General features: G+C 34.4%; 2 protein-coding genes and 1 pseudogene across 2 annotated transcripts; all 3 read right to left on the reverse strand.

The window, feature by feature from the left end:
* Nucleotides 1–821: 821 nt before the first annotated feature.
* Nucleotides 822–5,901, reverse strand: LOC145609539 (protein argonaute 4-like). The gene is made up of 23 exons (XM_081664998.1): nucleotides 5,881–5,901; nucleotides 5,638–5,781; nucleotides 5,312–5,517; nucleotides 4,988–5,212; nucleotides 4,760–4,893; nucleotides 4,567–4,664; nucleotides 4,354–4,451; nucleotides 4,097–4,268; nucleotides 3,885–4,001; nucleotides 3,680–3,787; nucleotides 3,503–3,562; nucleotides 3,316–3,429; nucleotides 3,013–3,181; nucleotides 2,803–2,915; nucleotides 2,591–2,722; nucleotides 2,372–2,499; nucleotides 2,212–2,280; nucleotides 2,054–2,117; nucleotides 1,835–1,946; nucleotides 1,661–1,734; nucleotides 1,246–1,340; nucleotides 1,099–1,130; nucleotides 822–997 (listed from the first exon to the last, which is right to left on the reverse strand). Exons 1-23 carry the CDS (start codon nucleotides 5,899–5,901, stop codon nucleotides 822–824), a joined length of 2,661 nt encoding a protein of 886 aa, XP_081521124.1.
* Nucleotides 5,902–9,826: 3,925 nt separating this feature from the next.
* On the reverse strand, nucleotides 9,827–15,269 carry LOC145609479 (protein argonaute 4-like; annotated as a pseudogene).
* A 1,736-nt stretch (nucleotides 15,270–17,005) lies between these two features.
* On the reverse strand, nucleotides 17,006–26,548 carry LOC145607967 (vacuolar protein sorting-associated protein 45 homolog). Its single transcript, XM_081663566.1, has 13 exons — nucleotides 26,392–26,548; nucleotides 23,848–24,049; nucleotides 23,613–23,692; nucleotides 22,765–22,992; nucleotides 22,393–22,512; nucleotides 22,212–22,292; nucleotides 21,990–22,131; nucleotides 21,673–21,851; nucleotides 20,383–20,538; nucleotides 19,911–20,018; nucleotides 19,717–19,838; nucleotides 19,086–19,217; nucleotides 17,006–17,793 (listed from the first exon to the last, which is right to left on the reverse strand). The coding sequence occupies exons 1-13, from the start codon at nucleotides 26,479–26,481 to the stop codon at nucleotides 17,733–17,735; spliced, it is 1,701 nt and encodes a 566-aa protein (XP_081519692.1). The 5' UTR covers nucleotides 26,482–26,548; the 3' UTR covers nucleotides 17,006–17,732.
* Between the last annotated feature and the right edge of the window lie 1,140 nt (nucleotides 26,549–27,688).

Genomic DNA, 27,688 nt, shown 5'->3' on the forward strand with positions numbered 1-27,688 from the left:
TAATATACAGATAACAGAGCAGTGGTACACTGATATGTCATTTTATTTAACTAATGAACATACATTTATTATTGACTAATTGTATTTTTTTTTTATTTTTTTGAAAGGAGACTAATTGTACTTAAAATTACATGACTTGAACTGAAATTGACCCAACACAACACAAAATTATACACAATTGAACTGAACTAATTGTACTTAAGACGTTATATTGAAATAAAAAACGTTACTTTATCCATTCAAAAAAAAAAAAAAAACACACACGTTGCTTTACAAAAAATGCAGGTTACCATTGCCGTTGTCTATTATCACATTGCACATTGTAGTACAGCAATGAGCTAACTGTAACAAATGCCTTCAGTCCAAAGATTAGGGCATCAACACGATCATTTTACAAAAAATGCAGGTTACCATTGTCGTTATCCTCTGCTGTTTAAGCACTTTACTAGAGCAGGGACCCAAGACAGTTTAATCTCTTCATTTTGTATGACTTCGTTCTAAACAACAGATAGTCATGTTGAATCTATCTTATGAACAAGCATAGTAAAAAGTCTAGCAGACTTAAAACATTAGTTACAAATTACAATCAAAGCTTTTAATAGTCAAAAGATTACAAACTGCATGAACATATTCAACAGATAATTTAGTCCAAAAGTCCTGATCAACAACGACCTGCAGACTTGTGTTGCCAGCCAAATCCATATGCATAATTGAGCAGTTAGCAAAAAGCGTAGAGATAGTTGTGCATTGGTTATTTAATTATCCTAAATACTTCATAAGTTCATAATAAACTGAGGGGCTAACGTTTCAGATCATTGTAATTAACAGAAGAACATGGAGGTGCACACTCTGTCATGCAGCTTGGGAATTTCGGGCACAGGAGGATTTCCAACAGATGTCATGCTTCCATGACCTGACGATGTTTCTGACAGGTCTTCATACTTCAGGAACTGGGATACTTGGGTGGCTGCCAAATGAGCATATCGAATTGGTGCAGCTGCAGGAAAAAGAGAGAAACATGTTGTGAATATGAGGTATATTTATTTTATATTCTAATGTTTTTAACGATTGTACAAGAGAGTTAGCAATAAGATTTACCAATAGATATAGCAGTAGAGCTCCTCTGGTACCTGCAAGTAGTGTTAAAGTGTACTCTCTAAATTAGATTCCTTGTGCATATTTAACTCTAAGACAATTCTTTTTTTATTTTTTTTCGAAACCTTTTTAAGTTCAAGAGCTTCTTACACATAGGATAGAGAGTGAATCAACTCTTGTAGCTGATCTGCTGAAAAGCCAATCTCATCCAGCAGAACATGGTAGTGAGTTGGCCTGCTCGTGCCCTACATTTTAACCCGCTAAATATGAGCATATATATATATGAAAATATTCCAGTAGCAAGGTTTATTCTGTGATTATGTCTAAGACACTACATTTGGACCAAGAACTTGAACATGCACCAATTTCTGACACCAATGTTCGAGTTTAACATAACTCTAACATGATCATATGATTCATATCAAAGCATTGAATTGTAAATCACGTCCAATGTGGATAGTTCAAGACAATGCAAATGAAAGAATCAAGAGACTAGATGAGCTAATGAAAACCTACTACTTACAAGAAAGGTAAGAAACATCCAAAAAAAAAAAACTTTACTCACAATCATTCCTGCCTGAGCACACATGTAGAAATCATAGTATAGAGGATGGCAGACTTTGCTGTCAACCACGGTACCTGCATAAAACAAAGGCAACAATTAAGGTCAATAACGACTTTCTGAATTGTTTGGGAAATCTGATTCTTAATTTTTTGCAATTGTGCTAGATTTGCTAACCAGGTGGTACATTGTCAGGTCTTTCTTGTTGGAAAAACTTGGTATGATGATTTTTCTGAGCAATGATTATGGTAAACTTAGGAGACCAACTTTCATCAAGTGCTTTGCATGCCTGAAAAATGAAGTGAATTTGCAATAATGCACATTCTTTGTGAATGATTCTCGAATAACATTCAAAATATAGATCGCTATTCAGTTCAGGGAATATTTGCAACAGACCTGAAGAATCTGATCAAACTCTATGTTGAGGACCTGCTTAAATTGTGATTCACTCACTCCATCCCTGATCGTGTACGAAGGAAAATATTAGTCCCTGCAATGGAATCTTAAGATTGCATAAACACACCATGTGTTAAGATTCTAATCTGGAATCATACCTGAATATTACGACATGTGATGGCTTAACTGGGCGGTCTGAACTTGAGTAGTATTCCTCCAGAAGTTCTCTATTAAAAAAGCAAATATATATCATGCACATCAAATATTTAGTTAGTAAAGTAAAATGATGTTTGATGGATAAGAAGTCCGGGAAAAAACCTGATAATGCCTTCGTCTTTTCCTCCAGCCATAGGCTTGTACAATGAATCTATCATTTCAACCTTTGGGGACTGAGAACGGACAGATGCTCTGTACTTATATATTGATGTAGGTCTAGAACTCACAACCTGTAAATATTGGAAAAAGAAATCCATTTTTAGCAGCAAGTAGTTAAACAAGCAGTGAAAGGAGGGAGTCAAAGGAGTTTTAGTGTGTTACAGCAGCAATAGATGGAACTCCAGACTGTCCAGGAGAGCCATGAGAGACATCCATTCCGAAGATTATCATAGGCTTATCATTGAGCACAGGAATGTTGCGTTCAACTGCAAGCTGATGATTCAATCCACCAAGCTGCGGAAGTCAGAGATAATTAGATATAAACCAAAAGTAGTATAAAATCTAAAAGTAAAAGTAATGAAATCATGTATTACTTTGGCATTAATCTTAAGCAGAAGATTGGTGAGGTACTGCTCATTAACTCGTTGAGGTGCCAAGCATTGACTAACAACTCCAAGTTCAAGAAGGGCTTTCTTTTTCCAAGGGCCTGTAGAGAAGGTACCGGTGTGATCAATCAACTTCGAATATGAAATACAGATATGATGTGCATACATTATCAAATGTAATGATGATGAGTTTCTGACCATATATTTCAGAATTTTTCCTGTCAGCAAAGACACACAGAATAATAGTAGGGGGACCAGCTAGTCGTGACTTCACTTGATTAGCCATTTTGTCCACTCGAACAGGAGGGGGTGCTCGTCTATACTGTGGATCTTCCTCAAAAGTACACATTGGGGAGTCAGAAAACTCCTGAATAGAAAGAAAACAAAAAAAAAAAAAGAAAAGAAAAGAAGTTTCAGACATTATTAGCTGAATATACTACTATTCTGAAAGATGTGCAGTACAATAGGCACACACAAAGTGTATGTTTTTGTTGGACTTACAATGCCCTTCATTCTGCCAAACTTCACCAGGTCTCTGCAAAGGTTGCGTATGTCACAGCGTGCAGAGAAGTTCACCACTACCCAGTTTTTAATTGAAACAGGATCTGAAAATCTCTGTAAAACAAACAGAACAAACATTAAATAGATGGGAAGAGGCCTCAACTGAGGGACAGAAAATGTGAACTACCTTGCGGTTTAAATTCCATCGTCCATTTCTTGGAAATTCTTCCACATCACCAAATTTCAGCTGCAAGAATAAAAAATAATGTAGGAAATTGTCATAAAGAGGTTAATAAAAAATGTAACAAGTCCCTTGTTTTTTTTCCCAAAAGGGAGGGGAGTGGAGAGGGTTGGGCAGTGATACCTTGGGAGCAGCCAAAACACGGCCTTCAAATTGCATAAACTCGTTGTTGATTGTGATGCCACAGGTACGTAGGAGTGGCTCAGCAGCATAATTACTTCTCCTCATTGCCTAGCAAAGCAAGAAGGCAAGACACAAACTTAAGCAAAATGTGGCAAAAGATATGAGGATGCCAGAATGAATTAAAGAAAAAGATTGCAAGGCATACATCTGTGAGAGTCCTTATTTTATCTTGTGGCTTCTGCCTTGATTTTTCTACCAATGAAGATCGCTGTTGGACAGTAAGTGCTTTAGTGTACCTTTGTAGCGGAAGCAATGAGCACAGCTGCACAAAAATGTACGAAACAGTTCAAGTAAGATAGAGTTATATGGAAAGACCACAAAAAAAAAAAAAAAAAAAATATGGTACAAGTTTATCACCTCGACTGGTATGTAAGTCGGCCTTTTTGGTTTACCCACATTAACACAAGGAAAGTCTCCTGAGTACCGAAGCTTTATGTTTCGTTGTTGTGCAAAATATTCATAAACTGTCAGTTCAATTTCCTCAAAATTTTCTCCTCCTCTTTCAGCTGATCTCCTCCTTAGTGTGAATCTTCAGAAAACATTCCACAGAACACTGATTAAATTTGAAAGGACATCATATATCAAAGAATAGAGCTAGCATGGATAACTCTTACCTCTGTATTTTGCAAATTTCTTCACTCAATCCACAGATTTTCCACTCAATATTGGCAGGTTCTACTCTTATCCTCAGATTTTTCAGAGTGCGCTTAGCCTATACAAGGCACCATGACAAGTATCACTTATCAGAATTTCAGAACCCCTCAAATGAAAACATAGTCCCTATACAGTATGGACTAGTGTAGAAGCACTCGTAGTTCCATTCTTACCTTCACCCAATCAAGCTGGTATGGATCTCTTACATTCTGGTTGGCTAGGAGAAAATCTATCAGTGGTCCAGGCTGAACAACTGTTGTAAGCGTCCCATCTGCTCTCAAGGTCACAACAAAGGAAGTACTAAGGGTCGAGTGTTGTTCCAAACAACAATATGAGTTATAAAACCATACATATGAAAACACTTACCCATGTTCAAAGACAGTCCACTTTGAGTGGCTCGAAAACTTGAGTGATGTCCCCTGCAACCAAGAACACCCCCTCCAAGGACATCAGAGTTCCTATCATCACGAAAGAATGATTGTCTCACCAATAGGCACCCCCTATATAAAATATAAAGAGAACATCAGTAAATTAGTACATACAAGATTAGACAAAAATATGAAAAAGAACAAGGAGTAAGAAATTTGAATTTACTGATTTGCAGCATGTTGCCTCAGTACTATGTCCAGGACCCGGACAGCATCAAGGAAGTCCTCAGATTCTATACCACGGAGAGCATCACTTATTGCCTTAATTGGAATTCTGGTTGCATAACTGATCTCCACCTTAAAAGTCTTGCTTTGAGACACGCGCTTTCTTCTCTTTTTATCACTCTCATTAGGACTTCCATTGCCTTCCGGGCTGCTCTTACCATCCGTCCTACAATAAAATGATGTTTTATAGTACTAATGTAAGCACTGTATCAAAGTTATAAGCTCTCAAGCAGTTTGATTACTTTAGTAAGGCATCAATAATTACCTTTCAGATGAGACCTTGTCGAGCAGGACAGTAAACTCCAACTTCTTTCTTGGGAGGGAACCGACAGTAAACAAGGTCTTCTCACCATCATAGGCAAATTCCTTGCCACCCATCTCAGAGCTATATGTTTCTTTGATCTTGTCCATTACTTTTCTTCCTACACCCTTCATTTCGATTGGTTTTCCATCTTCATAGTAGAGGGCAAGCTGGAGGATAGAAAAGAGATAACATAATACATTAATACTTTCAATTGTAGCAATTTTCGCAACAACATTATTATTCAACATGGTCACTATTTGTTAAGAAATTAGGTAGATGAAACATACAGAGTAATGGAAGAAGAAGCCTTCAGTATTGGCAATTTTGACATTGAAGTGATTGGTCAATAGTCGAATTTTCTGTCCTTTTGATCCACAGCCAGGCCTCTCCATAGGAACTCGTACCTGCTTTTGTTCAGGAGCATCCATTTCCTACCACAGACAATCTAACAAACACCATAAATGTTCTATACTTCACAAGTTCACATGCTAATAATATTTGGGAAGACAATATAATTTCATATGACTTACATTACCGCGAACAGCAAGCATAGAATTGCACATACATACACACACCAAAGATGGACTAGCAGTAATTCTACTTACCAATCAATGTGTGCTTTGGAAGTCCTAAGAGCCACTTTGATTCGTGTTAAAACGTACAAAACGACATTTGACATAGGTAAGTTCTAAAACTTTTGCTAGAGGTAGTTCCATCACACAAAAAACATGTATTATTTCCAAGAGGTAAAATAACATAATCATCATAAGATACAATCCCTTAGGATCAAATTAAGGTATATATGAAAAGATCGAACTTTATTTATTTATTTATTTATTTATTTTCTTCATGTAAAATAAAGTGAAATACACAAGCATCATACAAAAACACAGCAATCCTTAACCAATAACCATAATCACTTTCATTTATCTGTCACAATGAAGGTAAGTCATACAAAAAATTCTCTTCATACTAACTCACTATCACTAATAAAACTTACTGCAAAAGGACTATTCTTTCCTTGAAAAAAACCTCTTTGGAAGCTTTAATTTCAACAGATATATATACTCTTACAATTTCTCAAACTACCTCAAAAAAATTTCCTTTTACAATCTAGTGTTATTATCAGTATCTTGTACATTTGCAAATGTACACTTAAGTTACCGCGAAAAAGAAGATAAAACCTAAATCTAAATAAGGCAGATTAGGATGAATACGCCCCCCCCCCCCCCCCCCCCCCTTTTTTTTTTTTTTTTTTTTTTTTTTTTTTGTTAGAGATCGAAACCTCAATATAAGTTAGAGCATTAAGAAATAATTACTCATGTCATGTGAAAAAATGCCTAAAAAAGTACCCTGTATCAAAAATAGAAAGAAAAATACGTAGTATAAAGTTTTGTTCAAATTACTATTAAAAAAATTAAAGCTACCATCTTTATATATTTAACCATCTTAAAAAACAAAATGAAAGATTACCCATAAAAATTTATCAAAATGAAAGATTCTTTCAAAAAAAAAAAACAAAAAACAAAAACAAAAACAAATACAAAATGAAAGATTACCCATAATAATTTATTAAAATTACTTAAACATACCCTTTTCTTTTTTTATTCCTTTAACTGTGGAACTTTTCCATCTCAACATAACAAAAATAAAAACTTTGTACCCTTTTTTTTTTATTGAAACACTTCGTACTCATCTTTTATGTGAGATCAGCAAATGACATAAACAAAAAAAAAAACATTATTTTATGAAACAAAAACAAATTTTTTTTCCCATAGCTCAAAATGACAGAGAAAATAACTACATACAGTATATGAAATAATCCATAAAGGAAAACTAATGAAAGCACCCATGCATAAATTTGCACAACAAGAACATAATGAACACAAAAAACCCACCAAAAAAAGAAAAAGAAATAAAACTCTAAGTAAATTAGAGCAAAATTGTACCTTTCCAGCGAAATTCTTCACAAAAAAACTTAAACCCAGTAGAATATGAAGAAGAACAAGTTTTTTCTGCAAGAAATGTATGATTTTCGAAGAAGAAAAATAAGAATAAGAAGAGGAAAATGAAGATAAAAAGAGTGTTGAGAATAAATGAGAAATTAAAGAAAGGATTAAAGAGAGAACCCTTTGCTATTCAGAGTAATGAAGCTTTAGCTAAATTTGGGTCTCATTTGTTTCTCTTTTAAGCTTGGTTAGAGTCTAGGTTGTCTTGCAACGACTCACTTTGACTACTTGACTTGATCACTATGACCGTGACCCTTTGAGGTTATATAATGACATTATGTTATGTACGTATGACATCGGTTCGGATACGTCAAGTTTCAATTGTTGCGATAATTTAATTTAAAACGGAGGAAGTATTTGATGTTACGGTTGTATGAGGTAGGTTGTGTTACCAGAGTATGGGGTAAGTTTTTAAGTCATGTATGTGATTATACATACTCTCTCCATCTAATCACAAATACTTAGATGGTTGCTATTGAGTCATAGGATAAATTCAAATTTACTTTCTTCATCTTTAAGACCGGTCGTAGATTGTTTTAGACATTTTAATTAACGTATACTCCCTCCTATTATTGATCTACCCTTATTGTCATTTTTTGTGGACATAAATGATGTACCCTATTCTTTTTTTTTTTTTAATTTTTTTTACCATTTATAGATTGCATTAAATTACTCTTTTATCATCTACTCCCTCTATCCTTTAATGACAGACATTTTTGGTGAAATTTCACGAGAATTAAATAGTAAAAGTACATTGAAAATATAAATTGGGGTATGCAAAAAAAGTAGAGAGAGAAAGTAAAAAAAAAAATGAGTATATGAAAATGCAAAATTTACATAGGGAATCTAAATTTGCACAAATATTAATGCAAATTGGAGGAAATTTTGGTAAATTTAGTATTAATGGGTGTTGGAAAAAACAAATAACATTTTGGGACTAAAATTTGGCTAAAAGTGACTATCATTAAAGGACAAAAAGAGTATTTTTCTTGTCTTTATTAAGTGACCTTTCAAATTACCCTCTTAAGCAAAAATATTTGTGCAAAGTTAGTTATTCCATGTGAATTTATCTTTTCCATATACTTTTATTACTTTCGCTCTCCACTTTTTTTGCAAATATTATATGAATTTAACTTTTCAATATACTTTTACTAATTCCTCCTTCCCTTCTTAATTTACGCGCGTAAAAGTTGGTCATATAAAGCTAAATAAAAAAGGGACAAATGGAGTATTTATCTATCTACTTTATTGTCAATTTATTACATGTTCCCTTTCTTGATTTCCGTGTTTTCACAAATAAAAAAATCACTTGAGAACAGATGGAGTAATAAAAAAGTAATAGTGGGTCTGGGTAACACTACAATTTACGTTTGCCAATGCGTTACTCCTTCTGTTTCACTTAAAAGAGAGGAAGTGTAACGCTTAAAAAACATGAAGGGAGTATGAGAAATTTAGCACAAAGTACTCCTTTTGTTTCACAACGATTATTCCCATTTTGATTGTACATACTTTGTGTCTATAATTTGCAACACTACAATTTATGTTTGCCAATGCGTTACTCTTTATTAAATTAGAAAAATTATCATAAATATAATACTCACTTCGTAATACAACCTTTGAGTGATAGAATTTGAATAAGACAACCTTTTGATTGTTTCTTAAAATTACAACCTTTGGTATTATCAATTTTAAAGAGATCACAACCAGTTATAACCTGGTTAATTATGCCACGTATTACTCTAGGATTGGCTTAAAGAAATATTTTAATCACATTTCCTCCATATTTTATTACTTGCTCCATTTTTTTTGTGAAACATTTTACAATACTTTACTAATTTTTCTAACTTCCTACCTATTTTATTATGGAGTACTTTTTACTATTTCTCCTAAAACTCCGCACATGAAGAAAACAAGCAAGTAATAAAATATAGAGGGAGTAGTATACAAAAAGTATCTACTTTATATTCCTGTAATAAAAAAAAATAATAATAATAATAAATAATAATAAAAAAAAAAGCATCTACTTAATATTTTAGAGAATACTTCTGTTCTTAGGACAATCACATCATAGTATAGTACTCGTACCCCAAATAACAAACTCGTATTTGGGAAACTATTTTGCACACACGTAATTGTCATAGGAAAATCACAAGCAAATTTAGGGTTAATGTAGATCAAAACTACAGATTGCACATTATTGTAGTACATTGATGAGGTAACTAAAACAAATGCCTCAAATCCAAAGATTAGGGCATCATCGCGATCATTTTTGTAAAAATGCAGGTTACCATTGCCATTATCTTTTCTGATAAGCACTTGACTAAGCAACAAATAGTTATGTGGAATCTAATCTAATGAACAAGCATAGTAAAAAGTCTAGCAGACTAAAAGCATCAATAAAATCAAGTTTATTAACATTCAAAAGATTACAAACTGTATAAACATTGCAACAGATTATTTGGTTCAAAATTTTTGACTAACAATGACCTGTACATGTATGTTGCAGCCAAAACTGTATGCATTATTTAGCAGTTAGCAGAAAGCGTAAAGAGAGACACAGTGGTAATCCTAATATCCTACACACTTCAGGGTAAACCGAGGGGCTAGTAGTTGTTTCAGATCATTCTTTTTACAGGTATGACTAACAGAAGAACATGGTCCTGCACACTCTGTCATGCACCTTTGGGAGCTCAGGCACAGGAGATTTCCAGCAGAAGTCACGCCTCCATGACCCGATGATGTTTTTGACAGGTCTTCATACTTCAGGAAATGAGATGCTTGGGAGGCTGCCAGGTGGGCGTATCGAATTGGTGCAGCTGCAGGATAAAAATGGAGAAGAAACAGAAAAGAAACTTAGTCTTGTGAAAGTAAGCTTAATTTTAATTTTATTTAGACTATATGACAGAGTTAGCAATAAGCTTTACCAATAGATATAGCAGTAGTGCTCCTCTGGTACCTGCATGTGTTTATATATACTCTCTAAATTAGATTCCTTGTGCATATTTAACTCTAAGACACAATTTTGATTTTTTCTTTTTTTTTCGAAACCTTTTTGAGTTCAAGAGCTTCTTACACATATGATAGAGAGTGAATCAACTCTTGTAGCTGATCTGCTGAGAAGCCAATCTCATCAAGCAGAACATGGTAGTGAGTTGGCCTGCTCGTGCCCTGCATTTAAACTCGCTAAATATGAGCATATATATGAAAATATTCCAGTAGCAAGGTTTATGCTGTGATTATGTCTGCTTCTACTTGCTACTATTCACAGCAGTGTTGAACTCATTAGAGTATAGAATAGTAGAACATTATCTTACTCAAACTCCTCAATTTTACCTCAAGTGTTAACACTGTCATTTTTCAATACTTAGAGTTGGCTGACACCAATGTTCGAGTTTAACATAACTCTAACATGATCATATGATTCATATCAAAGCATCGAATTGTAATTCAAGTCCAATGTGGTTAGTGCATGACAAATGAAAGAATCAAGACTAGATGAGAAGGTGCCCTGCAAATTTTGACTCACATTACGTTTTATCATAGAAATGAAAAGGTTCTAGCAGTGGAGAATATGCTGTGATTATGTCTGCTACTGCTTGCGAAGATTTACAGAATGTGAAGAGCTCATTAGAATATACAATAGTCCAACAGCTATGTTATTAATTTCAACTCAAGTATCTTTGCACACCAACATTCGAGTTTGAGTAGCATGAAAATTCATGTCAAAGTATGAGTTGTAAAAAAAAGTCCAATATAAAACCTAAAACTAGCTGAGTGGGTTAATGAAAACCTAAAACTTAAAAGAAAAGAAAGTAACTTCAATAGATTTTTTTACTCACAATCATCCCTGCCTGTGCACACATGTAGAAATCATAGTATCGAGGATCGCAAACTTTGCTGTCAACCACAGTACCTGCATACAACAAAGGCAACAATTAAGGCCAAACTTTCTGGATTCTTTTGGTAATCTGATTCTTAATTTTTTGCAAGATTTGCTAACCAGGTGGTACATTGTCAGGTCTTTCTTGTCGGAAAAACTTGGTATGATGATTTTTCTGAGCAATGATTATGGTGAACTTAGGAGACCAACTTTCATCAAGTGCTTTGCATGCCTGCAAAATGAAGTGAATTTGCAATAATGCATATTCTTTATGTGAATGATTCTCGAATAACATTCAAAGCATATATTGCTATTCAGTTTAGGGAACATTTGCAACAGACCTGAAGAATCTGATCAAACTCTATGTTGAGGACCTGCTTAAATTGTGATTCACTCACTCCATCCCTGATCGTGTACGAAGAAAAATATTAGTCCCTGCAATGGAATCTTAAGATTGCATAAACACACCATATGTAAAGATTCTAATCTGGTATCATACCTGAATATTATGACTTGTGATGGCTTAACTGGGGGGCTTGAACTTCTGTAGAAATCCTCCAGAAGCTCTCTATTAAAAAAGCAAATATCATGAACATCTAATATTCAGTTAGTGTACAACGTTATCTGATGGATAAAGTCCAAAAAAACCTGATAATGCCTCCGTCTTTTCCTGTAGGCAAAGGCTTGTACAATGATTCTATCATTTCAACCTATGGGCACTGAGAACGGACAGATGCTCTGTACCGATATATTGATGAGGACCTAGAACTCACAACCTGTATATATTTGAAAAATAATCCAGTTTATTAGCTAGTAGTTAATTAAGCAGTGGGAGGGAGCTGAGGAGACAAAGGAATGTTAGTGTGTTACTAACAGCAGCAATAGATGGAACTCCCGACTGGCCAGGAGAGCCATGGTAGACATCCATTCCGAAGATTATAGGCTTTTTAATGAGCACAGGAATGTTATGCTCAACTGCAAGCCGATGATTCACTCCGCCAAGCTGTAAGGAAGTAAGAGATAATTAGATATAAACCAATAGTATAAAATCTAAAAGTAAAAGCAATGAAAGCATGTATTACTTTGGCATTGATCTTAAGCAGAAGATTGGTGAGGTACTGCTCATTAACTCGTTGAGGTGCCAAACATTGACTAACAACTCCAATTTCAAGAAGGGCTTTCTTTTTCCAAGGGCCTGTAGAGAAGGTACCGGTGTGATCAATCAACTTCGAACATGAAATACAGATATGATGTGCAGACATTATCAAATGTAATGGTGATGAGTTTCTGACCATATATTTCAGAATTTTTCCTATCAGCCAAGACACACAGAATAATAGTAGAGGTTTTATCACGTAGTCGTGACATGAATGCATCACTTGATCAGCCATTTTGTCCACTCGAACAGAAGGTGATGCTCGCCTATACTGTGGATCCTCCTCAAAAGTACGCAATGGTAACTTAGGGATCTCCTGAATAGAAAGAAAAAAAAAAAAAACAAAAAGAAAAGAAGTTTCAGACATTATTAGCTGAATATACTACTACTCTGAAAGATGTACAGGACAATAGGCACACACAAAGTATATGATATTGTTCGACTTACAATGCCCTTCATTTCCCCACACTTCACCAGGTCATCGCAAAGGTCGGATATGATACAGCGTGCAGAGAAGTTCACTACCACCCAGTCTTTAATTGTAACGGGATTTGAAAATTTCTGTAAAAGAAAAAGAACAAACATAAAAAAGATGGGAAGAAAGAGGTCTCAATTGAGGGACCGAAAATGTGAACTACCTTGTCCATTACATTCCAACGTCCATTTCTTGGAAAATCTTCCACATCACCAAATTTCAGCTGCAAGAATAAAAAATAAGCAGGAAATTATTGCAGAGAGGTTAATCAAATTTAACAAACAAGTCCCTTTGTTTTTTCCCAAGAGGGATGGGAATGAAGACGGTTGGGCAGTGATACCTGGGGAGCTGCCAAAATACGGCCTTCAAGTTGCATAAACTCTTTGTTGATTGTGATGCCACAGGTATGTAGCAGTGGCTCAGCAGCATAATTACTTTCTGTCATTGCCTAGCAAGAAGCCAAGACGCGAGCATAAGCAAAATGTGGCAAAAGATATGAGAATGTGGTAATGAATTAATCATAAAGAGTGCAAAGGCATACATCTTTGAGGGTCCTTATTTTTTCATGTGGCTTCTGCCTTGATTTTTTTACCAATGAAGATCGCTGACGGACAGTTAATGCTTTAGTGTACCTCTGTAGCGGAAGCAACAAACACAGCTGAACAAAAACAAAGACGTTCAGGTAAGATAAGAGTTCTATGGATAAGACCACACATACAAACAAAAAATAAAAAAAAATTGCTACAAGTTTATCACCTCAATTGGTATGTAAATTGGCCTCTTTGGTTTACCCACATTAACACAAGGTAATTTTCCTGAATACTTTAACTCTATATCTCGATATTGAGCAAAATATTCAGAAACTGTCAGTTCAGTTTCCACAAAATTATCTTCATCTCTTTCAGTTGATCTCCTCCTTAGTGTGAACCTTATAGGACAGAACATTACATAAATCATCAAAGATCATTATATAGCAAAGACTAGAGCTAGCATGGATAACTCTCACCTCTGTTTTTCGCAAATATGTTCACTCAATCCACGGATTCTCCACTCAGTATTGCCAGGTTTTACACTTACCCTCAGATTTTTCAGAGTGCGCCTACACAAAGTATTATGACAAGTATCACTTATCAGAACTCCTCAATTGAAAACACTGTCCCTAGTATGCACTAGTGTCGTAGTATTAGAAGTTCCGTTTTACCTTCGACCAATCAAGCTCGTGTGGTTGTTTTACATCCTGGTTGTGTAGGAGAAAATCTAGCAATGGTCCATGCTTAACAATGGTTGTAAGCGTCCCATCTGCTCTCACAGTCACAACAAAGAAAGCACTAAGGGTCGAGTGTTGTTCCAAACACCAATATGCATGCCTTGTAAAAACATATGGAAACTAAACACTTACCCATGTTCAAAGACAGTCCACTTTGAGTGGCTCGAAAACTTGAATGGTATCCCCTGCAACCAAGGACACCCCCTCCAAGGGCATCAGAGTTCCTATAATCACGAAAGAATGATTGTCTCACCAATAGGCACCCCCTATATAAAACATAAAGAGAACATCAGTACATTAGTACATAAAAGATTAGGCAAAAATATGAAAAAAGAACAAGGAGTAAGAAATTTGAACTTACTGATTTGCAGCATGTTGCCTCAGTACTATGTCCAGAACCCGGACAGCATCATGGAAGTCCTCAGATTCTATACCACGGAGAGCATCACTTATTGCCTTAATTGGGATTCTGGTTGCATAACTGATCTCCACCTTAAAAGTCTTGCTTTGAGACACACGCTTTCTTCTCTTTTTATCACTCTCATTAGGACTTCCATTGCCTCCCCGGCTGCTCTTACTACCATCCGTCCTACAATTAAAGTAATGTTTTATAAATTTATAGTACAATTGTAAGCAATGTATTAAAGTAACAAGCACTCAAGCAGTTTGATTACTTTGTTAAGGCATTGTAAATTACCTTTCAGATGAGACCTTGTCAAGCAGGACAGTAAACTCCAACTTCTTTTTTGGGAGGGAACCGACAGTAAACAAGGTCTTCTCACCATCATAAGCAAATTCCTTGCCATCCAACTCAGAGCTATATGTTTCTTTGATCTTGTCCATTACTTTTCTTCCTACACCCTTCATTACTTCAACTGGTTTTCCATCTACATAGTAAAGGGCAACCTGAGGGGTAGGATCGATAAGAGAGCATAGTACTTCAGATATATATTTCATCTTTCGCAACAACATTATTATACAACATGATTGCTATTTGATCAGAGATTAGGTAGATGAAACATACAGAGTATTGGAAGAAGTGGTTCACATCAGTATTGTCAATCTTGACATCGAAGTGATTGGTTAATAGTTGAATTTTCTGTCCTCTTGATCCATAGCCAGGCCTCAACATAGCATCCATTTTCTAGTACAGACAATCTACACCAAGATGAAATCAAAATCACCAGCAAGTTAATAACCATAAAACTATTCTATGCTTCTTCACAACTTCAAACAACTATATAATTTCCTTAAATAATTTCTTTGTGAGCTTTCAATACATTTATATAATCTTTTTCTATTAGGACTATTACACAATTTTATTTTTTATTTTATTTATATATTTATTTATTTTTTTTAATGTAATCAATGTCTTGTGCATTTGCAAAAGTACATTTAAGTGAAAATGTAAAAGTAAAATATGAAGACTAGTCGATTAGAAGATAAAGATTGACAGAGAAATTTAAACTAAAGGCAAAAGATTACAAAAATAAAATTGAAATCAATGGTGGTTCTTATTTGGAATAATTTTTTTTATTATTATGAAAAAAACCCAAAAAAAATTAGAACACCAAGAAATAATCATAAAATACCTATGATATTACCCTTGAATGAAGTTGCCATTTTCAAAAACATCAAGAAAACTCAATCAATCTTTAGCAAAAATATGATGAAAATGTGCTTTCAAAAAAAAAAAAAATATGATGAAAATTAAAGATGCCTAAAATTTAATTACAAACAATTAAATGTAGCCTTTTTCTTTTTATTATTCCTCAATTGTGGCAACTTTTCCAACTTACAAAGTAAAAAAATCTAAGTACCCATTTCACGTAAGATCATCATATTCATCAAATGACATAAAAAATTGACAAAAATTACTAAGAATATGAAATAATTAGTAAAGAAAAAACGAAAACAAGTAAATGAAAGAACCCATGCATAAATTTGCACGAGAACAAAAACCCACCAAAAAAAAGAAGCAATTAATCAAACTCTAAGATATTAAAGTAAAATAGAGCAGAATTATACCTTTAGAGCGAGAAATTCTCCAGAAAAAGCTAAAACCCAGAAGAATATGATGAAGAAGAGCAAGTTTGTTCTGCAAGAAAATTATGGATTTTCAAGAAATATGAAGAAATTGGAGTAAAAGAAGTAAGAATAAGAGGGAAATGAAGCTTAAAAAGAATATAAATGAGAAATTAAAGAGAAAAACCTCTGGTAATTGCTATTATTTTGGTATGATTTGTTTATGTTTTATAAGCTTCACTAGAAATGGTTGGAGTTCTTCCAAATTTGACGTGTATTATGAGAATGAGACGAATGTATGACCGTGATTATGTACGATTAGGCCCCTGCTTGGTATCTTGGATACGTGAAATTTCAATTGTTGTAATAATTAAAAAACGGATTAAGTATTTTAATTGATGTTATGAGCCGCGGAAGTGGGGTTGGGTCGGGCTTATTTCAAAGTTAACTCGTGTTAAATTATTGTGTCTATAGAGTTGGAATATAAAATGAATTTTTTTGGGTTAGATTGGGTCGCATCAATCGAGTAAGTTTTTGACATCTCTTGGTAACGATTTAACACTTTGTATTACACAACTTTGACTAAAAAATTGATCTTATAAAAGTATACATTATGACAAAACAACAATGTATTATGCAGAATAACATTTGCATTTTATATATTCCGTACTAGTGTTACTTCGTAATAGTAATAAACAAGTCAAAGCCATTATGTAAATAGTGAAAAAAGTCAAAGAGGTAACACTTTAAACACGAAGGTAGTATGTTAAATTCATTCTATTTTTGCTATCTAATTTAATTTGAACTTATATTTTTTTTTAAAAAAATCTAATTAGATTTGGATTTCTTTTTTTTTTTTTTTTTTTTTTTTTTTTTTTTTTAACATTTTCAATTTCTGGCAATTGTGTAGAGCAAACATACTCCCTCCGTTCTTTAATGTTCTGCCCTATAGACCTTTATTTCTAGGTGGAAAACTGAAAATTGCAATTTGATGACTATGTTTATTTGATTAAATGACACTCTCAATAGAAGGCAAAAGTGAGGAGACATAAGGACATCTCAAGATGAACAAGTTAGATAAAACCTGAATTCATATATAAAATCTACAAATGACATACTTCGTATAAGATTTCCCTTTTCCAGTTATAAAGCTCTCAAACATTGATGTACAAGGCTAGGAAACAAAAAGGCAGCCTCCGTCTAATTTCTACATTTGACGGTTTGGCCTCTCCTCTCCTTTATAGATACAGCTCCTCTTTCGTATCAAAGAAGTATACAAAATTTTAATCAACAAACCCCCTCTACATTGTCCACTAAACAGACTAGTGTTAGCTAGCACCATCGAGATTTGATAGTCCAACAGTTGTAATCTTGCACGATAATTGAGGGGCTCATGCTCTGGCTCATACACACACTTCATCAAGAATCCGGAAACTACAGCAGACATGGCAGAAGAAATGGATTACGCCGAGCTAAGCTTCCATTAAAAATTGGCCTAAAAGCATTTTTTACCCAACATGGCTTCATGCTGTCATGAATCAGTAGAGCTCCAAAGTGAGTGGTTTATGTTTCAAACTACAGTACTGCTGGACCGGATCATTCTCTGGGCATCTTCAAGGTCCTTCAAGAACCTATATTGAACCATGTGAATGAGCATTCTGCTTTTACTATGCAAAGTATAATGGCAGCAATGTAAAGCAAGGAAATCATTCTCAAACACATCATGTATGTTTGCATTAAGGGTCAAGAAAAGTTTGTTAAATGTTCCACATCCCGATCCTAATGATTGACTAATGATCCCTCCATTCAAGATAAGGCCACATTTCGATTTTAGGACTACCCAAAATTATAGGCCACATTGCAACTTGGATCATCCCAAACTAAACAAATAAAAGAGACCACTTTTGGTTAGATTTTGAACTTCCCATATTGCCCTAAAAAGACTACATTGTCACGGTGGATGTAGAAACTGTAGAATGGAAGTGGTAAATTTTTTAACACCATGCCAATGACTCCAAGGAGTTCAACAGCAGTAGCTATTTAAACTTCAAGACGGGAACAAAAATTTCATGTTCCTTCTCTCTTAGTCTCTTACCCCCTTCAATTTTACTCTCATGGGAGAAAAGAGGAGTTGGTTGCAGGGAAAATTTATCAATCAATCAATCAATCAATCAATCAAAGCCTTAATCCCAAAAGTGGGGTCGGCTAACATGAACCAAATTTGATTATTCCGTGTAGTCATCAACATAAATCTTTCTCCTCCATCCCTTACGATCCAAAACTTCATCCTCACGTAAATCCATGCACTTCATATCCTTCCTCACTCCTTCCAACCAAGTCATCTTTGGTCTCCCTCTTCCTCGTTTAATCCCTCCATGGTCCCACTCTTCCACTCTTCGCACCGGTGCACCCTCGGGTCTCCGTCTTACATGTCCAAACCAACGCAGACGATTTTCCCTTAATTTATCTACAATGCCCGCCACACCTACTTTCTTGCGAATAACCTCGCAGGGAAAATTTATCCATAGTTGAAAAAAGATTTTCAGGCACAGTGACTTATGAAGGGAAAAAGAAAGGTACGAAGACAAACGGGAATGGTTGCAAAAAAAAAAGGACAAATTAATTGGGAAAAGGGGGGGGGGGGGGGGGGACGGACATAAGAGCGGAAATTATTATAGAAGATGAACCCCTTCAGCGGAAATTATTACTTGAAAAGACTGAAGTCGCATTGAGAACCTTTCACAAAAGAATCTCCCTTCCTCACTGACGACCAGATAAAAAAAAACTTCCTCTCCATATCCCCCTTACTTAACAATATGTAGAGTTAAGAGATCAAAATTCCTAACATCTATATGAACTTGTACAGAGCTCCCCAATCAAATTCTTAATTTTCAAGTTGAGCATATAATGACAAGCAAAATACCTTTTAGAGTTGAGAATTGTTGTGCCTCCGAGTATAAAGCGAATCCCAGAATTGGTGGAATTAAACAGGGCAACAGAGCGTGATTCCTCATACGTAGTCCCTCCAACAATAAAAATGACTACGTCTTGTGGTCTGCACAGAGCAAATAAATTTCCATTCAGTTGGAGGCAAAGTCAGTTAAAAATTATGATGTGTCCAACAAACATGTCAGTCAAAATATGTCTTGTTCACAATAGATAAATCACATTATCACAACATAACATTTGTGCATACTATATCTATCATCATTGCCCTTTGAACACTAGACTGACAAATTCAGATGTGGCATAAGTATATGGTATATTGGTATGGCACCAGCTAAGCATGTTAAATCTCATCTTTGAGATCCTAAAACAACAAAATAGCAAAAAGTTTCATCTTTCATTTACTTAATCATCCATCTAAACACGTCTAAGTACATGCATCAAATGACATAGTATCCTGTAGTTCTAATTCCCCTGAACACTAAATTTTAAGCGATTTAATGCACAGTTCCACAGAATGCTGAGCATTAGTCAGCAACTACAAATTTGATTGAAAGTTCATCATGTAATTAACCTTAAATACAACACTTCATTTCCATATCTTTTACCTTCCTGGCTGGAAGTGATTTCCAACATATGGATAGTCAATATCCCTCAATCGCCCCTTAGAAATGCTTTCCATTGTCTGGGTCAGAAGAGGTTGATGTTGGGTATATACATTCTCAACACCCTACAAGATTGTAATTCATAGGTTAATCTCGAGCTATTGGAACTAACATTGTTTCTAACAAATGTCACAAACCTTCAGTCCACGGGCCATGTTACGAGCAATATTCAATAGATCTCGATTCCCAAACAGGTCCCCAGTACGCTTATCAACACCAGCTTGCTTCAAAAGAAACTGTACCAGCTGTCACCTCGAAGAATGGAGAAACAAGTACCAGTTAGATTGGCATACCTCAGAATAAGAACTACCATCATTAAGCTTTCAACCAGGGAAAAGAATGAAAGAAAACTTATGTACACAGTGATGAGAAAAGCATCCACTGATGATATGCAAATACATTAATAAATAGGTGATGTTGGACTTCATGCAGTGAAGACTGAATGAAGTTCAAGTTCTTCAATTGATTGACAATACTAAAAGGAGAAATCTACACTGGGGGAGTAGAAATTAGATTTCAAAGAGCAAACCAGACAAACTTAGCAGATGCACACAATCAAATAAGTAGTAACACAAAAAATTCAGAGTCAATGTCAATTAGCTGCATTACCCCAGGCTTGTACTTTGCAGATTTGGAAGCAAGCTTGTTGAAAAGTTGCATCAGCTGGACAGGACTTTCCTTTTCATAACGCAAAGCATACAACATTACCAGCCTTAAACGATCAATATCAGAGACATTTTCATTGTTGAGAAGAGTTGTCACAGCCTACAGAGCACAGGAATGCATTAGATAACGACCATAACATCATATGCATACCAGACATTTCAATGCAAAACACATGGTCAATGTCATCATTCCTAATTATCAGGCAATTTTGAATAGGCATTGCAAACACACAGCACAGCTCATTTTTGAAATATTTATCACGACGAACAGATATGCAGTTAGACAAACAGCCACATAGATAACAAGCATCCCATACTACAAACTAGGACATAAATCACTCTTAAATGAACAAAAATATCTGAGGAACCACCTTGTACATATTAGCATACTGCAACTTTTTCTAGACATGCAGTAAATTACGGGAACAAATCAATGTTTAGTATCAGTATCAGCCATCCAAGCAATTATAATTAACCATGGACCCTATGACCAACAATTCAACATAATAAAATAAAAACCAATGTAGCCATCAAGTAAAATTGAGGGGAGGGGGGGGGGGGGGGAAGATGAAAAAGTTCTTCACAGGATTACAGGAGAGTTGTAACAAATAAATGAAGAAAAGGTCTAATTATCTATAACTTGAAAAATTCAATAATTTTAACAAAACGACCGTAATATACAAATACAAAGCCAAATGCATATACGAAAATCAATCAATTTTAAATTTGGAGCGTCACACACATTTTGGCCAAAATTGGCCACCAAAACAGGGGAAAATTTGTATCAATATTGAAATGAGTCTGAACTGTGCATTTCAACATATACAATTAGGTTCCATTGAGAGTACATCGACAGTAGTGTACATATGTAGATGTGGGTCTGAAGTCTGAACAATAGAAGGCTCTTGACGTCCAAACTAGTTCACTTGTGTAGCCTATAGATAGGTGGTACTTTTATACCACAAAGCTATTAAGGTGTATGGGCGTATAGCATCATCTTTAAAATTCACCTTACAAGAGAACCATTTAAGTATCTCCTACTATAGAAGTATCATCAGCAATTGACTAAAGAATCTGAGCATAGAAGGGGAAAAAAAAATAAAATATATATATATATATATATATATATATATATATATATATATATATATATATATATATATATATATATATATATATATATATATATATATATATATATATATATATAAAGGATAACTGAATGTTTCACAACCTCAAACGCTGCCCCTTGTCCACCATTGCAAGCCAACTCTTGTTCTGTTTGAGACACTAACATAAGCTTTCTCTCCTCAACTATCTTGCTCATTTCTGTTACCAGTGTGACATGCTTAGAAACATTCCCCTGCTTTCTTCTGTATTCAGGGTAATTATCAACAAATTTGGCCATGTCCTCTGCAAACCACAAAAGTACATGTATGACATAGCTGATTAGTGAGTGTCCAGGAAGCAATGGAGTATAAATAAGAACTGCAGGTCTGCAGCATAAAGGAAAGAGATAGTTAGGTATCAGCACTTATTTCTTGTACCCACCAATTGTCTGTATCTTCTGATTACTCTTTGCAATCTGTTGGAACTCATCCACCATTCTCTTGATATTCATTCCAATGTCTCCAAAATTCTCATACATGTTGGCTTTGAAGAATGAATCTTGTTCTGAAGATAACACAACCTCCTGAAAAAGAAAATTGAGTACTTGAGTTCACATTCAATGCACTCACAATAGTAAAAGGAGTATCTAAACACTAAACTCACCTGCTGATCTTTAGGAACCTTTCCAAAAGTTCTCAAATCAACCTTGTTATCTTGGATGCCTATCAATTCATGAACCATTGCCTATAGATAGCATCGTATAGATGAGCAACTAGCCAGAACTATATAAACAAGCAATGTACAATGTAATTATATAAGTACAGCTGCAATTCCTGCAAAGTACCTGATAAGTCCATTGATTTAGCAACGGGGTAACTGCATCCTCCCTTCTATCCAACACAAGCAACAATGTTTCTGATCTCCGAAAATCAAAGAGACCACTCTCTTGCTGATACATCAATTTCTGTAATGCAAAATTACAAATTTAACTACTGATAAACTAACCCTAATGTAAAAACAATAAAAGGCATGAGTAATTTCAGGAAGGATATAGGCACGACTAAGGTTAGTTATAAACTAATGCAAAACCACCAAGTTTTTAAATCAAAACAATTAATTAGCATCTTAAGGATAAGTCAACCTATCAGTGATCATTTTCCCGTATCTGTAAAATTTCTAAGGTTTTATATTTTACAGGATAATGTGCAGGACTTACGGCAGTATCCTGAGCTATTCTTTTTGCAATATCAGATGTTCTTTGGTATCTGATTATAGGTCGACGTTTTAGTGCTACGAAAACAGCCGATATGCCATCAACAATTCTATCACAATAGTGTTGCAAATTTGAAGGGTCCATAGCCACTGGAAGCATGTAGAGGTGGTTTGAAGAAATGTTGAGACTGAAATGACAAGGATCACCAGCAACAAAGTCTGCGTAAAATTCCTGCAGCATACAATCGGAACAAAGCATCAGCTTCCCATAAAACCATGAAATATATAAAGTTAATGAACGATGAAGATATAGCAACTTCAAAATAACTTCAAGCTTCTCTGATAAAACCTTAGGAAGGAGATAAATTATGATCCCGGTGTTAAGCAAAAGGCTGCAATTATGTCAGATAACAACTTTCTGGTAATCTTTACTATAAGTTCGGTCCAGACATTCCACATTACTCATTAATTAAATGATACAGCCACAAAAAGGCATAAAGGAAATCTCGAGAAAATGAATAGGGACTAAAGTGAATTTTACTCTTCTACACCAAAACTCAATTCATTTTGATAGAGCTAAGATGACAAATAGAGCTCAAACATATAGACCATGTTTAAAAGATATGAAAGAGCCTGTCGCCCCGCCCCCAACTCAAAAAAAAAAAAAAAAAAAAAAAAATGAAAGAGGTGAGGCCTAACAAGCAAAGTATGTATATAGGCCTTGACAGTAACATACAGACTATAGATCTAAAGTTGATGATCATAGCTTTTTTAGTAAATTAAATTAAATTATTTCACAATATTAGGTTAACAGTAAGATTTTGACAATACTAATTCCTTCGCATTTTATACCTGAACTTGCAGCACAGCTTCATGTTCATCTGAATCTGCTAATATGTGAATCTGAGTGTCATTCAATATGTTGGAAAAAACTGAAAAATCAGCACAATGTACAATTAATGCTCAATTCCATACTCAAAAAGTCAATATACAGCTCCAAGTAAACTATTAAGTTTTACTTCAAATGAGACTCCAAGAAGAAATAGGTGAATTCAAGCAAATAGTGAAATTCAAAATTGTAACCTACAAAGGTGACACTCTCCAAATCTAGGGCTAGCAAGCTGACGCTTCAAGTGCTGGATGTTTTCTGATGTGGGTCTAAGGAAGTACACAGCTTTAAGATGAGACATGGGTTCCTTTGACATTGAGATGGAGTCTATCAATTCCACCAAAAACACTTCCTTCTTCAGTAGATCAGACTGACTATAGACGACACTTACGATACTAACCTGAAAAAAGATTTTACATAATAGCTGTCAGTACTCAGTAATTAACAATATCAAATCATTTCTTTAAAACTTTTGAAACTGTGGTATCCTAGAATGCACTAGAGTGTTTGACATAGAAACAGAGTGTCAGGCACATAGTAAATATGACGAAATTCGCTGCAACAGCTTTATAATGTCAAGGAAACAAAAGCATCGTATTCTGGGGTGTTTAAGTAATGACAGGCTTGCCAGTAGATCTTACTTTGAAATAGGACTCTGAGTAAGTGATCTTTCTATCTACTACTTTCTAAAATTATCATCTCATCAATGACTCAATGAAGCCGACCCATCACATGCAAAGAAATAGAAGGTCCCCTTAACATTGGCATAAAGGAATTAGGATCTGGTGAGAACCATAGCCTAAAATAAGAACAAAGAACCGGGAACTTAGATCAGCATAATCTGATCCAAGATCTTTCTAGCTACTAGAAGCGGGCACAGTGATAAGGCTTCGGCCCAAGACTTTTTTTTGGAAAGGTAATCAGACAAGATAGCCATATAGGTGCTTCTTGTGTCATTGATAACAATTACGTAATTCCATTTTCTCTGTGTCATTGATAGCCAGCTTCTTGAGTTTTTTTCAAACTAATTCCATTTTTTTCTTTTTCTTTTTTGTAATAACTATTAAATCAGTTTAATGTAGTTTTGAGTCAATTTGATTTACTTTTACTATCTTCTTTTCAGCTTTTGGAAACAATGAATGAAAACTTATCTAAACAGATTTTTTATCAAAAGAGGTTTACAAGTTTAATTTGATGCTACTATTTGATTATTATTAGGGTAGCAAAAGTTTTTTTTGTTTATTTAAACAAGTATATATAGATGCAAATACATTTACTTTCGAGTCAATGCAATTTACTTTGGTGTTTTCCTGCTTTAATTTTGATGGACAAGATTGGTTCTCGGTTCTCATTTCAGTCTTAATGTCTACTTCCTATAAAGCATGTGGTTCCAGATGAATTATGTGTTCAAGAAAAAAGCTTCACAATGCAAAAGACTTCAAAAAAAAAATCTATATAATTGATGTCATTCATAAGTGACAGCCAGATTTAATACCAACAGAGTCCTTGTAGCACACGGATATTTAAATGATTCTAACACAAAGTACATAAGTCACAACGATCAAATACATTGAAGGATAAGTAAATTGAAAACTTTTGTTAGTCCTTGTTGATCACCTTTGTGGACCTTTAGCCTGTTCTCATCATCTTTATTAAATTGTTTACTTAATGTACTTGGCCTTGGGGTTTTTGGGATTCAAAAAGGGATGAACTAGTATTTTTCAAGTCCATATTTTAAACTTCATCATCACTGTTCTCTAAAGTAAATTTAAAGTTGTCTATAATTTCCCGTATATAACTTATGGTATCATATTAAAACCCCACAAGACTAAGATGAAGGTGTTTCTTAATGAAAACGTATTAAAATCTAAAATTACATCTTCTCTACAACATCCTAAACTACCTCCATCTTAATTTTAGTTATCAGTTGTAACATTATCAATTCAAAGCATCCTAATGTAAATCGTGATGAGTTGTTGACAAGGAGGTGAGCCACAATTGCATGTACAGCAGCTTCTAGTAATGGCAGTTCAGGTTAAACTAGGTCATCTTGGAGTAGAGGTCCAATGTCACACGTGGAAGGTTTTACGCTGACCTAGTGAAACATCGAGTTTATAGGCTATAAAAATTTCCTTTCTTCCAGCTATCCACTCATAACTGATTGAAACCAAACAATTTAAATGACCTCACATCAAAGAAACTTCAATCCTATTGAGTCTTGACCAGATTCCAAATCAATGACAAGAACTATAACAGCACAACATTTGATCAATCACACTTAACAAACCCTAAAAAAACATAATTTTGCCAGCATAACAAAGCACATTTGGGATTTGGGAAATTTTACTTTGCGGAAATTTAGAATTATAATTCTAGCTCACCACTAACAAAAAAAACTAGGGTAACAGATCAATTCAGTTCAAAAAAGAACATCACTAATCAGAATTATCATCAAATCAACCTTGTTTTACCCCTAAATTATCATTTCAAAACCCGGCATTCAAATTCAGACTAAATTATAACTATAATTCTAGCTCATCACAAACATAATACAGAAATCCCACATTTTATTATCCCATGATCCAAATTAATAATCAAATCAACCATATTCTTCTCCTTTAAAATCAACATTTGAAACCCAATTTTCTCGTCAATCAATCAAATGAAATAAATCCCAACTACAACAAATTAAAATTCAAGAACCCTAAAATTAAAAGGGGGAAGATGAAAAATTAGAAGTACCGTAGAAGAATCGAGTATAAGAACTTTCATGCCGGAGATATCTTGTATCATACGATTGATGTAATCACGAACTGCTGTAACTAAGACCATCTTTGATTTGGGATAGATCTATGATTCAGATCAATTGTTTCCTTTTTTCTGGAGAAAAATGGTGGGATTGATTCCCAGAAAAATTGGGAAAGTTGAGTGGAAATTGCAAGCTTCAACAATGGAAGTCGACAAAATGATCTCCTGCGATGTTGTTACTTGTAAAGAATGAAGGGTATAATTGTAAATTAAATGCTTTCAGTTCTTTTTTTTTTATTTTTATTTTTTTTAAGAAAATTTTATTTTTTATTTTTTTGTGGGAATGTTTCGTTATTATTTAATAAAAAAAAACATGTAATAAAATTGTAGTATGTGTAATGTGGCTAACTACCATGAGGTTACTTGTCTTTATTAGCAATATAGGAGTTAGGGCCTGTTCTCATTGACTGAACTCAGCTGAACTGAACTGAACTGAACTGAACTCAGCTGAGCTGAACTGAACTGAACTCAGCTGAACTGAACTGAACTAAACTGAATATTTTATAAGAGAAGGAAATTATGAGCTGAACTGAACTGAACTAAACTGAACTGAATTGAGCTGAACTGAACTGAACTGAACTCAGCTGAACTGAACTGAACTGAACTGAATTTCAACGTAAGAGAACAGGCCCTTACTCAGGCAACTCAGCTACCGTTAATCTGTTATGCATTAAAAGGGGCGAAATCAGCTAATTTTTTTTTTTTTTTGAGAGAGCGAAATCAGCTACATTGAAAAAGCATTGAAATTCAATTGTCAAAAAATTTGTCAAAATATCACTTTTCGACCTATGCTTACTCCCTCCATTGTTCATTTCAACTTAAATAAATAATATTTAGTGTAAATAATTTCAATTCAGTAAAAATCATTAATTGAAGAAATATACGAGTATTAGATAGTCAGTAAAAATAATTTTAATTCATAAAAAATAATAATATAACAGTAAAAATGTTAATTCAGTTTAGTTAAAATAGTTTATAGTCAATTAAATTACTTAAAACTATTAACCTCATTATTTTTCTTTTACAACACCCATTTTTTAATACTTCTACACCCCACCCTACTTACTTAAGTTAGGGTGTGTATTATTTACATGTTTTTCACACGTTCATATAATACAATATTAACCAATAAAACCATGCAATATTTCATGTGATAATCTTCCGAAAATTAAAATTATGAGTACTAATTCCATTGTCTATATTTTAGCATACCACTTTAAGTTTAGTATCA

Source organism: Chenopodium album, chromosome 23, assembly GCF_948465745.1.
Source record: "Chenopodium album chromosome 23, dcCheAlbu1.1, whole genome shotgun sequence".
Taxonomy (NCBI): Eukaryota; Viridiplantae; Streptophyta; class Magnoliopsida; order Caryophyllales; family Amaranthaceae; genus Chenopodium; species Chenopodium album.